The 15,910-nt window shown below is 36.5% G+C and overlaps 1 protein-coding gene across 1 annotated transcript in view; it reads left to right on the top strand.

Moving 5' to 3' along the window:
- Positions 1-13,687, top strand: part of KNG1 (kininogen 1) — a gene marked incomplete at both ends in the record, with an annotated part of 30,518 nt that extends 16,831 nt beyond the window's left edge. The window contains 5 exons of the mRNA XM_080696731.1: positions 6,139-6,223; positions 7,062-7,231; positions 10,817-10,924; positions 11,045-11,128; positions 12,821-13,687. Coding sequence (XP_080552857.1) covers positions 6,139-6,223; positions 7,062-7,231; positions 10,817-10,924; positions 11,045-11,128; positions 12,821-13,687 — 1,314 coding nt within the window. The remainder of the gene's footprint in view (positions 1-6,138; positions 6,224-7,061; positions 7,232-10,816; positions 10,925-11,044; positions 11,129-12,820) is intronic.
- Between the last annotated feature and the right edge of the window lie 2,223 nt (positions 13,688-15,910).

Here is a 15,910-nt window from a genome sequence, read left to right as displayed (position 1 = left end):
CTTTTCTGATTATTATTTCTGACTCTTCATACTTACAGAATTCTGGGTGCTTTTTTGATTCTGTATACTTTTTGGAATTCCTCAATATTTCTCAAAATTTCAAATTTTAGTTAGTACACTAACTATTTTATTTATTTATTTATTTTGGTACTGGAGGTGGAACCCAGAGGCTTTCTACCTCTGGGCTATACTCCCAGACCTTTTTTATATTTTATTTGGAAACAGGGTCTCATTAAGTTGCTGAGAGCCTCACTAAGTAGCTGAGGCTGGCTTTGACCCGTACGATCCTCCTATCTCAGCCTCCCAAGCGCAGGGATTACAAGTGAGTGCCACCACGCCCGGCTGAGCATGTACTAACTTTATAATGAAGAAAGAAGTAAAAAGAAATGGTGAAATGGCAATCTATAGAATGAGAGAAAATATTTGCATATAATCTATCTGATAAGGATTTAATATGCAGAATATATGCCGCACCCCTACAATTTAACAACAAAAAGATAAACCAATTTAAAGATGGACAAAGGACTTGAACAGACACTTGTCTAGAGAAGATAGACAAATAACCAATAAGCACATGAGCAGATACTCAACATCATTAGCCCTCAGGGAAATGCAAATTCAGACCTCAGTGGAATGCCATTTCAAACCTAGTGGAGGGCTATAATCAAAGAAAGTCAAATAAGCAGTGTTGGAGAAGATGTAGAGAAATTGAAACTTTCAGATATTGCTGGAGAAAATATAATAGAGTACAGCCGCTATAGAAATAGTTTGGAAATTCCTCAAACAGTTAAACATAGAATGACACAAAACATAAAATTACTATTACAATATGACTTAGCAGGTGCATTTGTAGATATATGTTCCAAATAAATGAAAATGGATACTCAAATAAATACATTTACATGCATTCTCATAACAGCACTATTTATCCATAATAGCCAAATAATGAAAACAGCCCATATGCCCAATCAACAGATGAGTGGGTAAAAATGTTATATATACATACAATAGAATATGCTTCAACCATGAATAGGAATAAAATTTTGACACATGCTACATAACATGGAAACCTTGAAACATTATGCTAAGTGAAATAAGCCAGGAACAGATTAACAAATATTGTATGCTTCCAAACATTTGAAATATCAAGAATAGGCGATTAAAAGAGATAGAAAAAAAGTAGATTAGAGTGTACCAGGGGCTAGGAGAAGGCTGAATGGGAATTTATTGCTTACTGAACACAGAATTCCTGTTTGGGGAAAGAAAGCCTTTGGAAGTAGGTAGTTGTGATGGTTACAGGACTTTGTTACTGTGATTAATACCATCGAATTGTATGATTTAAATTGATTTAAAAAGGCTAATTTTATTTTATACATATTTTCCATATTTTCTTTAATTTTTTATCAGCAAGAAAGGAACTCTCTAAAATCATATTCTCTAGCTACTGTTTAACTTGGTCAGTTTGTGATTGGTTGGGCCTATGAAAGCCTTCTGTGTTTTATGTTTACTTAGTTATTTGAGGCTGTATAGATTTAAATGTTATATAGCATTAATCATCCTGTATCTGTAAGGCTTCAATTTAGTTATCTCTTTGCAACAGTAAGAAATTTGAGAGTTGTTTGAAGTCACAAAGCCAGTCGGGTTTTTGTTATAACTTCTCAGAGACTCCATTTCCTTATTTGTAAAGTAGAAAATGGTAGTAGCATGGATATCATAGACTTCTTATAATAATTAAAGAAAATAAGAGATAAATAAAAAAGGATTTTCTCCACAATTGGTACGATTTAAGACCTTGCTGTGCTATTCAAATTGTTCCATGGGCCAGAAGCATTCGCATCCCCTGGGAGCTTGTTAAAAAACCAGTCTTTAACCCCTAATATGCACTGAATCAGAATCTGCTTGCTAAACCGCATCAACTTGCATTCTATTAGCAATATATAATAGAATAACTCAGTACTAGTTTTAAAGGACAGTTAATTTTATAGATAAAAGCATTTTTAGTTTTAATTTTGAAACCATAATAGTTTCAAGCAAGTGTTAAAAATTATATGGATTAAATTTACAAATTGTCATCTATATCCTTTCTGAGATAAATTTTAGTAAACTGGAAAAAATTTAATTATTAAATATATCAGTGCTTTGCCATATTTTCTGTTTTTACCTTTTGGATTTCATTATGGTATGTCAGACTTAAAAATAACTTGTTGCCAGCTGGGAGTGGTGGCGCATGCTTGTAATCCCAGCATTCGGGAGGCTGAGACCTGGAGGATCGCGGTTCACCGACAGCCTCAGCTACTTAGTAAGGCCCTCTGCAACTCAGTGAGACCCGGTTGCAAAATAAAGAATAAAAAATAGGGCAGGGGGTGCAGCTCGGAGGTCAAATGCCCCTGGGTTCCATCCCCAGACCCGTAAATAAATAAAATAAATAAATAAATAAATAAGTAAATAAATAAATAAATAAATTGTTGCCAGGCGTGGTGGTGCACGCTTGTAATCCCCGTGTTTAGGAGGCTGAGACAGGAGGATCCCACAAGTTTGAAGCCAGCCTCAGCTACTTAGTGAGGCTCTCAGCAACTTAGTGAGACACTGTTTCCAAATAAAGTATGAAATAGGTCTGGGAGTGTAGCCTGGAGGCAGAAAGCCTCTGGGTTCTACCCCCACTACCACCAAAACAACAACAACAACAACAACAACAACAACAACAACAACACAACAACAACAACAACATCACAACAACAACAACAACAACAACTTGTTTATTGGTGGGAAATCTACCAATATTTTCCTTTTTAACTCACCATTTGCTCAGCAGCTGTATTATTTTTTCTTAGTTTGTCTATGGCCAATACTTTTAATATAGTTTTCAAATTTATCCGAAATTTTTGTATATTTTTTTGAGGTATCTAAATTTGTTTTTTCAAGAGAATAGCCAAAATCTCACATCTCAATATTCTACATAAATTTATGGCAAACTTTATCCCATAATGGTTTCTCATAAAAAATCTGGTCTTTATTTTTGTCCCAATACTATCATGTTTTAATAGCCATATAATTGGATTAAGTTTAAATATGTGATTATATTATTATACTAATGTATATATATTTATTTTTTATTTTTATTTTTTGGTGGTACTGGGGTTCCTGGAAACCCTTCTACCTCCAGGCTACACTCCTAGACCTATTTTATACTTTTTATTTGGAAACAGGGTCTCTTAATCCAGTGAGGCTGGCTTTGAACCTGCCTGATCCTCCTGTCTCTACCTCCCAAGCATGGGGATTACAAGTGGGCACCACCATGCCCGGCTTTAATGTTTATATTTTCAAAACAATCTTGGAACAAATTTATTTAAAAACTTATATTGTCACACTGGTTGGAATAGTTTTACTTTCTTTCCTAACAATTTGAGATCAATTGGCATATATAAAATATTTTGTCCTTTTAGCAAGAATTTGCTATGCCTTTTTATTTCCTAAAGATTATTTTATGCACTACAATGCATCAATAAAATTTTTTAAAGATTATTTTCTGCTTGTAAAGTTGAGTATATTATATATATATATATATATATATATATATATATATATATATTCTTTATATATACCAAGAACAATTCTCTACAAAATTATTTGTAGATTTCATATGGGTTTTTGCTTGGTTTTCTATCAGGAATTAAATTCCATTCTTTCTCTTTTTAATAAGTAGTGATTATATACAGATGTATATTTTATAGGTTTACCATATATCTAGCAAATTTACTGAATTATCTGGTCAATATTAACAGCTTTTCAGTTATCCATTTGATTGTTCTAGATAGATAACAACATCCTATGCAGATGACATATTTACCTCCTCTTTCTTGGGATCACTTTTTTGTTTGTCCTGTACCTCATTGAATTAACCTAAACTTCCAAAGATAATTTTTTTTCCAAAGATAATTTTTGAAATAACAATCATTACACTTTGCACACGCTTGTAATCCCCGCACTTGGGAGGCGGAGACAGGAGGATCCTGCAGGTTCAAAGTCAGCCTCGCTGGTTTAAGAGACCCTGTTTCCAAATAAATAAAAAATATAAAATAGGTCTGGAGGTGTAGCCCGGAGGTAGAAGGGCTTCCAGGAACCCCAGTGCCACTAAAGAAAAGAAAAGAAAAGAAAAGAAAAGAGAAGAAAAGAAATAACAATCACACTTTTTTTTCTTGATTTTACTGGAAAATAAAATTAGAATTTTCTAAAATTTTATCATCATGTATATTATTTTATGTAGGTTCCAGACAGAAATTCTTTATCATGTTAAGAAAGCATCTTTATATTTCTGTTCTCTAAAGATGTTTTGTTTTGTTTTTTGTTGTTGGGTGGTGGTGGTGTTTTGGTACTAGGATTGAACCTAGGGGTATTCTACCTCTGAGGTATATCTACAATTCTTTTTTCAAATTTTTTTGTTTTGAAGTAGTCTCACTAGGTTGCTAAGAGTCTTGCTAAACTGCTGAAGCTGGTTTCGAATCTGCAATCCTCCTATCTCAACCTCCCAAATACTAGGTTTACAGGCATGCACCACCATGTCTGACTTAAAAAGTTCTTTAAGAAAATGGTTTTAAAAGGAATGGTTGCTGAACTTAGCAAAGCCTTCAGAATGCACAGTAAAAACATCATGTAATGTTAATGTTTTTATAGTTTAATCTGCTATATTGCTGTGACAACTTTCCTAATAGTAAACCATAAATCCTTACACTCAATTCTATTTGTTTTGTGTTAGCTATTTTTAAATATGCATTTGGATTATATTCCTGGTTTAAGAATTCTATAAGTGAAAGTGGTTTATAGTTTTCTCCAAGTTTGTATATACATGCTATTTTATTTTTGGTACCCAAATTATAAATTGTGTTGAGTAGTTTGCCATTGTTTTTATATTCCAAAATAGTTTAGAGTATGAAAAATATGTATCTTTAATTTTTAAAAATATTCAGCTACAAATGTCTATGTTTGAAGGTGAGAAGTCAGGTTTTCTTCTTGATCTTGCCAGTGTCTACCATTTATAATTTTCAAAAAGAAGTATCTGTTTCTTAAGAATTTAAATTAGTATGCACTTGATCATAATACTTTATTATTTTTCTTTAGTATATGCTTTGCTATGTTGTCTTTTTATGCATTTGACTTTTTTTCCTTTTTTGAGAATCATTTAAGTGTTTTGATTCATGCAATGCATTTTATTTTCTGTTTCATTGATTTTGCTTTTACCTTTATAATGTCCTTCTTCCTGCTTTCCTTATTTATTATTTATTCTTATTTTTTGTAGCACTGGAGATTAAACCCAGGAGCATTCTGCTTTGAGCTTCACCCCAGCCCTATTTTATTCTTTTTTTTGAAACAGGGTCCTGCTAAGTTGTGGAGGGCCTTACAAGTAGCTGAAGCTGGCTGGAATCTGCCAACCTTTTGTCTCAGCCTCTCAAGTACTAAGATTACAAGCATGTGCCAACATGCCTGGCTTTTATTCTTTTTTATTTTTAACTTCTTGAGATAAACACCTAGTTTAAGAGTCTTTTGTTTATTTTGTCTGGCTTGAGACTGTATCTTTAAAAAATAAAATTAGAGCTGGGCATGGTGGCCATGTTTGTAATTCCAGCCCTTGGGAGGCTGAGATGGGAGGATTGCACAGGTTCGAAGCCAGCCTCAGCTACTTAGTGAGGCTCTCAGCAACTTAGTGAGACCCTGTTTCCAAATAAAATATAAAATAAATCTGAGAGTGTAGAATGGAGGTAGAAAGCCTCTGGGTTTCATCCCAGTACCACAAAAAAATTTTTTAGAAATAAATAAAATTATTTCTTTTACCACCTTTATGAGTTTTTATTACCTTGAATTTTACTTTTTGTTACTTTGAAATTTACTTTATTAATATTTTATTAATAACATTCTAGCTCCTTTTTATATATACCTCATATAGCTTTGCTTATCCTTTATTTCTAAATGTTATCCTTTTAATTAAAAGATATTATCTTTAAAGTTATATCAATGTTATTTTAACTTTTTTAAAATCTCTTTTTAACTCTAAAATGATTTAGAAAGCACACATTTTATTTTTAATATTACTAGCTGTTTAAAGATTCTTAAGAGTGTTTTTAATTTTGCTTTTTAAAAAAACAGGATATTGGTGAATGTACAGATAATGCATTCGTGAATCCTCAGCTAAGAATCGATGCCTTCTCACAGAATTGTGACATTTATCCAGGTGAGAGAGAGCACATGTTGGCACCCCAGGAGTGACATAGTGGCCCTAGACAGGGGGCTAAGTCTTTCATATAAACCCTGCTTTTCCCCGTGGCTCAGCTCAAGTGTGCATAACCTGCAGCTTTCTGAGACCTCTGCACTCCTTGCCTGGCCACTCCTGTTGCAATGAGGCAGCTGAGACAGCCCTGCAGGAGGCCAGGAAAGAATGTGGCCACTGAAGGGCAAAGCTGGCCTCCAGGTACCAGCCAGCAGGTCTGGGTCAGGCACAAGTTGTTCTTAAATCTGGTGGGGTAAGTTCAAGATTACTGTATCTCATTTTAACTACTCAGAATAAATCCTCCCACTTAAAGTTGGGTGGGATGTTTTGCATATTTTAATGGAGGAAAGGGAAACAGTGTGAGTTTAGTGCTTGTCAAGTCATTCCTTCTTATAAAGAGTTGGCTTTACTCATCTTGGAAGATACTTGAGTCCGTTCTGCAGTGGGACGCTTAACTGAAGCTGCGTGTTCTCCAGAGCCACAGACTTGAAAGGTTTCCCACAGTAGAGTTAACCCTTGAAATTAAGCATTGTTTTTTACAGTTTCCCAAAAATTCCAGGCAAAGTACAGCACATTGATTGAGTCACTACCACCCTCTGCCTGAGTCTGTCGCCTTCAGGGCTCTGCGGAGGAGACCTAAGAGAGGCAGGAAGTGCAGGGGCACAGGCAAACTTCTGCACTGCGGGGCCTGGGCTGCCATGCGGTCCCCTAAACATCAGGACGCTGGCTCCTGTATGGAAAGGTGCTAGGCTGTAGCTTCAGTGCACATGCTGAATTAAAACCTGATTTTTTTCCCCCCCAGGGGAAGACTTTGTACAACCACAAAAGATTTGTGTTGGCTGCCCCCGTGAGATACCTGTCAACAGCCCAGACCTGAAGGAGGCCCTTACACATTCCATTACAAAGCTTAATGCAGAGAACAATGAAACATTCTATTTCAAGATTGACACCGTGAAAAGAGCTACAGTGCAGGTCTATAAATTATGCTACAAAAATGGGGATGTTGTAGTCCATGTGCCAATCACTTGCTAATTTTGCCACTGATCTTGGCTCTGGGTTGGGAATCAGTATGTTTGGTAATGGGATTTGGTTAATTTGGTAGATTTGAGTCCCAACTCTGCTGCATGCTTGTGTGATCTTTTCACGTCTTTAAAAACATTCTGCCTGGTAAATTACTGGGGTGAATATCAAAAAGATTATGCATGTCAAACCACTTCTTAAACTAGAAAATACCATATAAATACTAGCAACTACTTTGCAATGAATGAAATCCAACGCCAGGAAAATCAAGACTTATTCTGTGCCTTTAGGGACTTAACAAGAACCGTAGTGCCTGGGCTCTGCATACCAGTCGGTCTCATGCTTGGATGCTCCACGCTTTCCAATCTCCATGTTGGTTCTCTCACTATTGCCTCTGCCTGGGGTGCCCATCACTCTGACAGGTGTTTCATTTGTGGGTTCATTCACCTTCCTTGCCCTGTCAGTACAGGAGAAAGTGTGTCCTCACCAGGAGTCAGGAGACAAGCTCCACATGGCACCTGCATTCACATCCTGGGTGGCCCCACATCATCTCAACTTAGCTCTTGTGGTCCATCTGTAAAACAGGGTTGGGGCTAGTTTAGAGGAGTTCAAATCCCAAACAATTCCAACAGTCTATGACTGTCATGTTGAGGGACGGGTTCCTATTCTAGAGACTCAAACTGTCTTCCTTAACTACAAAGTTAAACAAAAGTGAACGAAATGGAACCAAGTTGTTACAGCAAGCCATGATGATTTTCATAATCTGGGGAGGAAATTCTCAATCTAAAGTTCATATTTTTGGCTCAGTAATTGGATTTCTAAGAATATAAAATGTTAGTCCTCATATACTTAATTATATTCACTGCAGTTTTAATTATAAGAGAAAAAAAATAAGACCCATTATGGTAGCACACACCTTTAATGCAACTACCTGGGAGACTGAGGTAGGAGACTCAACATTAAAAAATCAAAGGGCTGCGAATGTAGAATTCTCAGGGTTCAATACCCAAAAGTGCAAAAAAAAAAAAAAAAAAATATATATATATATATATATATATATATATATATATATATATATAGTAGGAAAAGGGAAAAATGAAAGAAAAAAGAAAGAGCAAAGAAAAAGGTAAACTAACAGAACTTCTCAGCAGGGCTGTTTGTTTTGCTGCCTCCACTCCTGCTGACCCTGAGGTCATGGATTTTCCTCCCTGCCTCAACTCAAAGGAATAGATGTCAAAACTCTATGTATGCATATTTGGAGATTTTTTCTTTGATAAAGTTCTAGAAATGTGAAAGAATATGTCTATATCTGAGACTTTATGCTAATTGCCCAATGACCAAACTTTTTGCATATGCCAATTTACGTTCACTACATCTGGGTAGAAGCCACTGCTCCAGGATCTTGACTTGAATTCTGTTCTCACCAGTGGCAACTGAGGCTGCACATTCCCACACCTGACCAACACCAGCTGCCATCTTTGCCAACAGGGAAGACCCAAGCTGATGCCGCACTGCTTTTCAGTTGTGCACAGCCTAGGTCATTAGGAAAGGTACCATTATTTCAGGCTTGAAATGCACTTTAACTTCATGCCAGAAATACCTGTCCAGGCCCTTTGTCCATTTTTTGAAATTTTGGTCTAAAATATGTTTTCATTTTTCATCTAGACAAGTTTGAACATTTTCCCCTGACTTCAGGTTTCCTTCCTCTATTTTTCACTTGAGAAAAGTGTTCTACATATATATAAATGCAAATATATATTTATATTTCCCTACTCATTTTCTCTGTTTAAATGCATTTGGAATTTATATTATTATTTGGTATACTCTAGTTTAAAAAAAAAATTCAGGCAGGATGGGTTTAAGCTGGGAGGAATGGCACTTGGTACTGATGGTAATACGGATATGGTCTTGAGATCCCAGAATGGAAGATACTATGAAATCTATTTAATTTCTTTAGCCCTAAACAGAGTTAAGTCACATCACCAGCTGTAATTTGCATCACAAATTGTTAACTTCCTTAGGTGAAGTGCATTGATAAACATTAATGTCAAAGGTGAAAAAAAAAGTTAGATTAAGTTGCACACTGAAATGAGCAGGAGAATCCATGAGCACCAAAGTATAGACTCTCCAGCCTTCCTGGAATCCTCCTCCCAACTTCCACATACACTCAGATTTTTTAAGTTAATTAATAAGTTTTCTTTAAAAACTTATCCAGAAAAGAGAAGAGGAATTGAATTCTTCCTATGACCCTCCTGTCCACACCCTTCTTTCACCACACATTTCTCATGCTATTGTCAAGCATAAAGAGACAGAAAAAGCTTGTAGGTAGCTGTTATGAAAAGGGGATTGCTCTATCACTTTATAACCTACCTTTTTTTTTATAATGGCTGTCTCTCCAGGTAATTAGAGATGTCATACATTTTTAAATAGCTGCATAATATTAGGAATATACACACACATACAAAACATACATACACATGCACATTTGAAACCTATAATTAAATGCTAAATAATTTGGTCAGGAAATTGGGCTAAAAATGATTAAAGATAGCACTGTGTAGAAATTAAGTTTTTAGAGATTTAAATATTTACTTTTTTATTTAAAAATCTAGGTATGATGGCACACATCTCTAATCCCAGGTACTTGGGAGGCTGAGGCAGAAGGATTGCAACGTATTGAGAAATGTTTCAAATAAAAATAAAAGACCTGGGAATATAGATCAGTGGTAAAGCACTTGCCTAGTATTCATGAGGCTGTAGGTTAAATTTTCAGTACCACAAAAAGAAAAAAGATTAAAAAAAAATAGAAAATCCAAATCGATTTTCTAGTTACATAATTTGATACATATCATTTCTGTACTGGTGCTAATTCTACTTAACTTATTTATGATTTGGCAAGACAACAGGACATGTTTAAAGAAAATATTAAAAATTTTTCCTATATCCCTCAGATTATATTATAATTTGAGTTCTTAAATTAGCTAGTGCAATTTGTAGCTGTTGAACAATAAAATTCAGAAAAAATAAAATAAAAATCATAACCTGTTTTATTTCCATTCAGAAAAGGAAATGAGACCAACCAACAGTCAAATATATTTAAATACATACAAACTGAATCTTTTTTTATAAAAAACATTTGTACTTTCGGGGGTGTAACTCTTCAAGTTGTTTAGTATATAATTAAAATTTCTAGTTTCTCCCTTAAAATTTCTTAGAGTAGCTGGGCGTGGTGGCACATGCTTGTAATCCTCGCACTTGGGAGGCTGAGACAGGAGGATCGCATAGGTTCAAAGCCAGCCTCTGCTGGCTTAAGAGATCCTGTTTCCAAATCAAATATAAAATAGGTCTGGGAGTGTAGCCGGAGGTAGAAGGCCACTGGGTTCTATTCCCAGTATCACACACAAAAAAATAATTCTTAGAGTAAAAAGTATAATTTATTATGAAATATTTATTAAGCACCTGTACTAATTAATTTTCCAGGTGGTGACTGCGAAGAAATATTCTATTGTTAAGTACCTGTACTAATTAATTTTCCAGGTGGTGGCTGGGAAGAAATATTTTATTGAGTTCACAGCCAAAGAAACTTCATGTTCCAAGGAAAGCAATGAACAGTTGACTGAAAGTTGTGAGACCAAACAACCTGGCGTGAGTAGCAACACAACTTTTTCCTTTAACTAGAAACTTACTTGATGACTTAAGAATCACTTATTTAATGACTTCATGAGTAACACCAGTCTCTCTTTTGGCTTCTATTTTTATGAATAGCAAAGTCTAAACTGCAATGCTGAAGTTTATGTGATACCTTGGGAGAAAAAAGTTTACCCTACTGTCAACTGCCAGAGAATATTGGTATGATTACATTGAAAGTCTGCTTGGTGTCAATTCCTCCCATTCTGAAAAGCCATATTTGGGGGTTGAAAAGGAATCATGACTGAAGTGCTCTGAGGGACTGTCATTTTTATTTATTTATTTATTTTAATTTTTTGCAGTACTAGGGATGAAACCCAGGGGGCCTTCTGCCTCTGAGCTGCACTCCCAGATCTATATTTTTTAGTCTTTTATTTTTTGAAACAGGGTCTTACTGAGCTCCGAAAGGCCTCAGTTGAGTAGCTGAGGCTGAATGCAAACCATGATCCTCCAGTCTCTGCCTCCTGAATGTTGGGATTACAAGCATGTGCCACTACGCCCAGCTTGGAACCGTCATTTTTAAAAGAGGAAATACCTCATTATTCTGTGCTGATTTCCCTTTTTTTATTGTTGGGAAGGAGAATGGCAACCCTCTGATCACTTGTCATACATTATCACTGTCCCTGGAACCTTCTGTGGGCAGTGGTGGGCTGAGGTCTCTGCTGTGAGGCTCTAATTCTGGCCAGTCCCCTTCAAAGCACTCCTGAGGCAGGTCCAGTGTCTGCTGTGCCCTGCTTACATTTAGGAAACTTCATGAGAAATGCAGCTTCTCTCCCATTCCGTATTTCCTGAATCAGAATTTGCATTTTTTTAAAAAAGCCCTAAGTAATTTAAATTTTGGATTACTTAATCCAATGTTTGAATCCCTAAGTAATTCAAATATTGGAGTCTAAAAAGCATTAGTTAACATCATCTTTTTAAGTCTTAAAAGAGCATTGAGAGGTAAGGAGCACTTTGGCACCAAAATTTAGAAAAGATTCTGAGGTGTCAGAGTGAAAAATAACAGTATTAAAACCTTTCTCTGTCCCAGACACTGTAAAGAAGACCTTACATACATTTTCCATTACTGCCCCCCATAACCCTCTGGAAAATATATGGTTATTATTCCCTTTTTTGAAGAAAAGTAAAGCTAGTGATACTCAGAACTGAGTGTAGGTCAAAGATGCTGAATAGGAAAAGGGTCTGGCATGATTCCCGAACCAAGATTCTTTTGGTACCCAGTGCTGCCTTCAACCATCACATTCTTGCAGGTAATAAAAATGTAAGTAGAAATCACCCAAAAGTTCACATCTTCAATGTTGTATCTTCAAACCCATACCTTCAAAAGAAGATGCCTCCTAACACCTTTTCTCTGATTGAGGTTTTTGTCATGTGTGTGTATGCATTTAATCTATCACAACATTACATGAAGGCTGCATTTCAAGCTTGTGAATATGGCATAACGTGCTTTGGCCCAACAGAGTGATCATCAATATATACTCTCTATAAACCCATTTACAGGCCTCTTAGGATAGAAACAGCAAGGGTGGTAATAGAAATAGTATTAATTAACAAATAGTATATACATACTTAAGAAAATGCTCTGAAGATAATGTAGCTCAATCACCATTTTTAGAAGTAAAGAAAAAACTTTTCATCTTATTTTAGAGTGTTATTAAGAACACTCAGCAATGTCTACATATTATAGGATCAATCAAAAGATGAAAAAATAGTCTCTGCTTCTGGAAGACTAATATAACATTTAAAATCTGGCAAAGACCTATCTGTTCCTTTGTAAACCAATATATAATGTTCTTTATTCCTTGATACTCTGGTCATTGTAGTAACATGTTCCCCTTAATATTTCCTGTTTAGGTGACGTTGATGAGAAGGCCTCCAGGTTTTTCACCTTTCCGATCAGTACAAGCACAAGTAGAGAAAGCAGAAGAAACAACTGTAAGTCCATTCTACACTTCTATGGCACATGTTCAAAATGAAGAACAGGACCCAGAAAAAGATCAAGGACACACTGATGGGCATGATGGGGCACGTGAAAAGCAAAAACAACATGGGTTTGGTCACGGTCATAAACATGTACATGAGCCAGGTCATGGGAACCAAAGGGGACATGGGTTTGGCCGTGGTTATCAAAAACAACAGCAACATAGCCTTGGTCATGGATATCAGCCCGAACTAGACTATGCTCTTGAACATCAAAGAAGACATGGCCTTGACCATGGACATCAAATAGGACATGATCTAGTGCCTGGACATAAACATAAGCTTAAGCTTGGTCATGGCCATAGAAAACCTAAAAATAAAGACAAAAACAATAAAAAGCACAATGACTGGATGCCAGAGCATTTGGCAAGTGTTTCTGAAGATAGTATTACATCTTCTACACAGACACAAGAGAAGACAGAGGGGCCAACACCCATCCCTTCCCTATCCCAGTCAGGCCTACTAGTTACCATTTCTGGTTTTCAGGACTCAGATCTCATTGACGCTGCTATTGAAGTTGCAACGCCTACCACATCACCACCTCCCACAGACAGTGATGACGATTGGATCCCTGATATTCAGATAGAACCTAAGAGCCTTTCATTTAATCTGATACCTGATCTTCCAGAAACAACCTCTCCCAAATGTCCTGGACGCCCCTGGAAGCCAGTTCATGGAAAGAATCCAACCATGGAAATGAAAGAATTTTCTGATTTCGATCTCTCTGATGCTCTTTATTAACTTGTGCAGCCATGGATAACTCTTTAATGCTTTATCAGCCCCTCCCCCCTTTACCCAAATACAAATATCCTAATATAAGGCACCAAAACCCAAGAAGCTACAGAACAGCCTAGAGAGATGTGCTGAGACTCCTAATGGGGACATCTTCAATCTCTAGGAGCTATATCTGTGTGCCAGAGTTCAAAATAATTTCTGAGGCTTTCTCAAAGTTTACTAGTAGCACAGAACAAGGACAAACTCATGTGCCTTCTGGTCTACCACCACTGGCTTCTCTAACTGTGAATGTGTGTCTTAAAATATACCTGATCCATTTTCATACAAAGATTCTTGCCATTCTGAGAAAAGTGTGGCATCTCATTTCTTCAGTGTGTATGAAATTAAGGAAAGTCAAGAGACTGGTTACTGAACTTTTCAATGGGGTAAAAGTGAGTAAAAACTTCCAGACATCCAAGAGTGATAACAAGAAAGAAAAACAGGATGGTGGAAGGGAAGGGGCGTGGAAAGTCAGTTAACTGGCTTCTGATTTCAGAATGGCCTAGGTCTGGCCAGTCGTTGCTCCAGCTCTCCTACCAAGCTGTTCTGATCATTCCTTTACTTGGTGAGATTGTTTGTCACAAGTCAGTAGCTTCTGTGTCCTTGTTAACCACTCTTTGCAACATGGCTTTCAAACAGGAGTTTTCTGTATACTGTTGGATCAGGTTAGATTAAGTCTTAGTTTTCAGCACCTTAGTGATTAATGATAAAGATATAAAGCAAAGGAACTGATATAAAAGCAGCTTTCAAAATTAGGCAACCTCAGCTGGGTGTGGTGGTGCACACTTATAACCCCAGCATTTGGGAGGCTGAGACAGGAGGATCCAGGTTCAAGGACAGCCTCAGCTAATTAGTGAGGCCCTTCGCAACTTCGTGAGACCCTGTTTCAAAATAAAGAATAAAACATAGGACTGGGGGTGTTGCTCTGAGGTAGAATGCCTCTGGGTTCCATTCCCAGTACCACACACAAAAAAATTAGGCAATCTTGTTTTCATAATTAACAAGGGAGTATTATGAAACGTGATAGAAATTTGTTCAGAAATTATATGAGGATATTTGTCTTTTGCCATACTTTAAAATTACATCATCTTTTTGCTATGATATTAAAGACCATTAATATTTGCAAGAGAGAATACTATGATTGTCTTTTACCATCTTCTGGTGCAAGGAACTTTTATAATTCATTTTATACATTTTATAACTAGTGCTTTAGTTTTGCCTAGGGAAATAAGATATGGCCTTAAATAGCTACCCCCTCCCACACAGAATATGTATGCCACTGTTATATCAATTTATAAAGCCATGAGTATTTAATTTCAAATATTGCCTGTACTTTTGAATAAAGAACCAATGATATCTGGGAAAAGCCTCACTTTGTCAAATGACTGCTTCACTTTTTTTTAATTGAACAATGCCATCGAATTAATAGAGTTTTACTGTACTTACAGAGGCTCCTAAGGTCCTGCGAGTACAAGGGCCGACCCCCAAAAGCAGAGGCAGAGGCAGCAGCAGAGACAAAGGCCTCTTGACCAGTGGACAGAATTGTCACCCCTGGCACAATCACCCCAACAGCTTCTGCCTGCACCCTGAGTGGAAGGACAAGAAGAAGCATGGGATATAATTGCAATAGAGAAGGATATTTGATCACTCTCTTCCTGGGAGAAATAAAGTTCAGATTGACTAATTCACAGTGGTTTACTTTCAGCCACTCCCATCCTATAGCATATTCCAGCTCTCTTCAGCACTGCAGCTCTGCCCTGAAGTTCACAATCCCACTCTGGAACCTGCTTCCTCACTGAGGTGGGAACGCTTAGGCTGGCCTTCCTTCCATGAGGAGCATCATGGGTGCTAAGTGAAGGGTAGAGGGTCATGTTTCTGCCAGAAATGCAAGGACTCTGTCTGCTTTTCCTTCTTCACCCTTCTCCTGACTCCCAGTCCAAAGCTAGGAGTAATCAGACTGTTTACTACTGATTTGTACAATCTGGATAATTAAACCAAAATGAAATGAAAAAAGATAACTTTGCGTTACTATGATCTCCAACTACCAACTTGTCATTTTCAGAAATTATCTGAGTTCTAAAAAGTTAAAGAAAATTTTAAATTTTCTACCAGATCCATTTAGAGGAGAAAATAGAAAAATAATAAAAGAAAGCATGCTAAAGATATTCAATTTTCTTTTTTTTTTTTTTT

Source organism: Muscardinus avellanarius (assembly GCF_963383645.1).
Source record: "Muscardinus avellanarius genome assembly, chromosome: 5".
Taxonomy (NCBI): domain Eukaryota; kingdom Metazoa; phylum Chordata; class Mammalia; order Rodentia; family Gliridae; genus Muscardinus; species Muscardinus avellanarius.
Note: the sequence above shows the minus strand (reverse complement) of the source record. Positions and strands in the feature narration are given on the sequence as shown.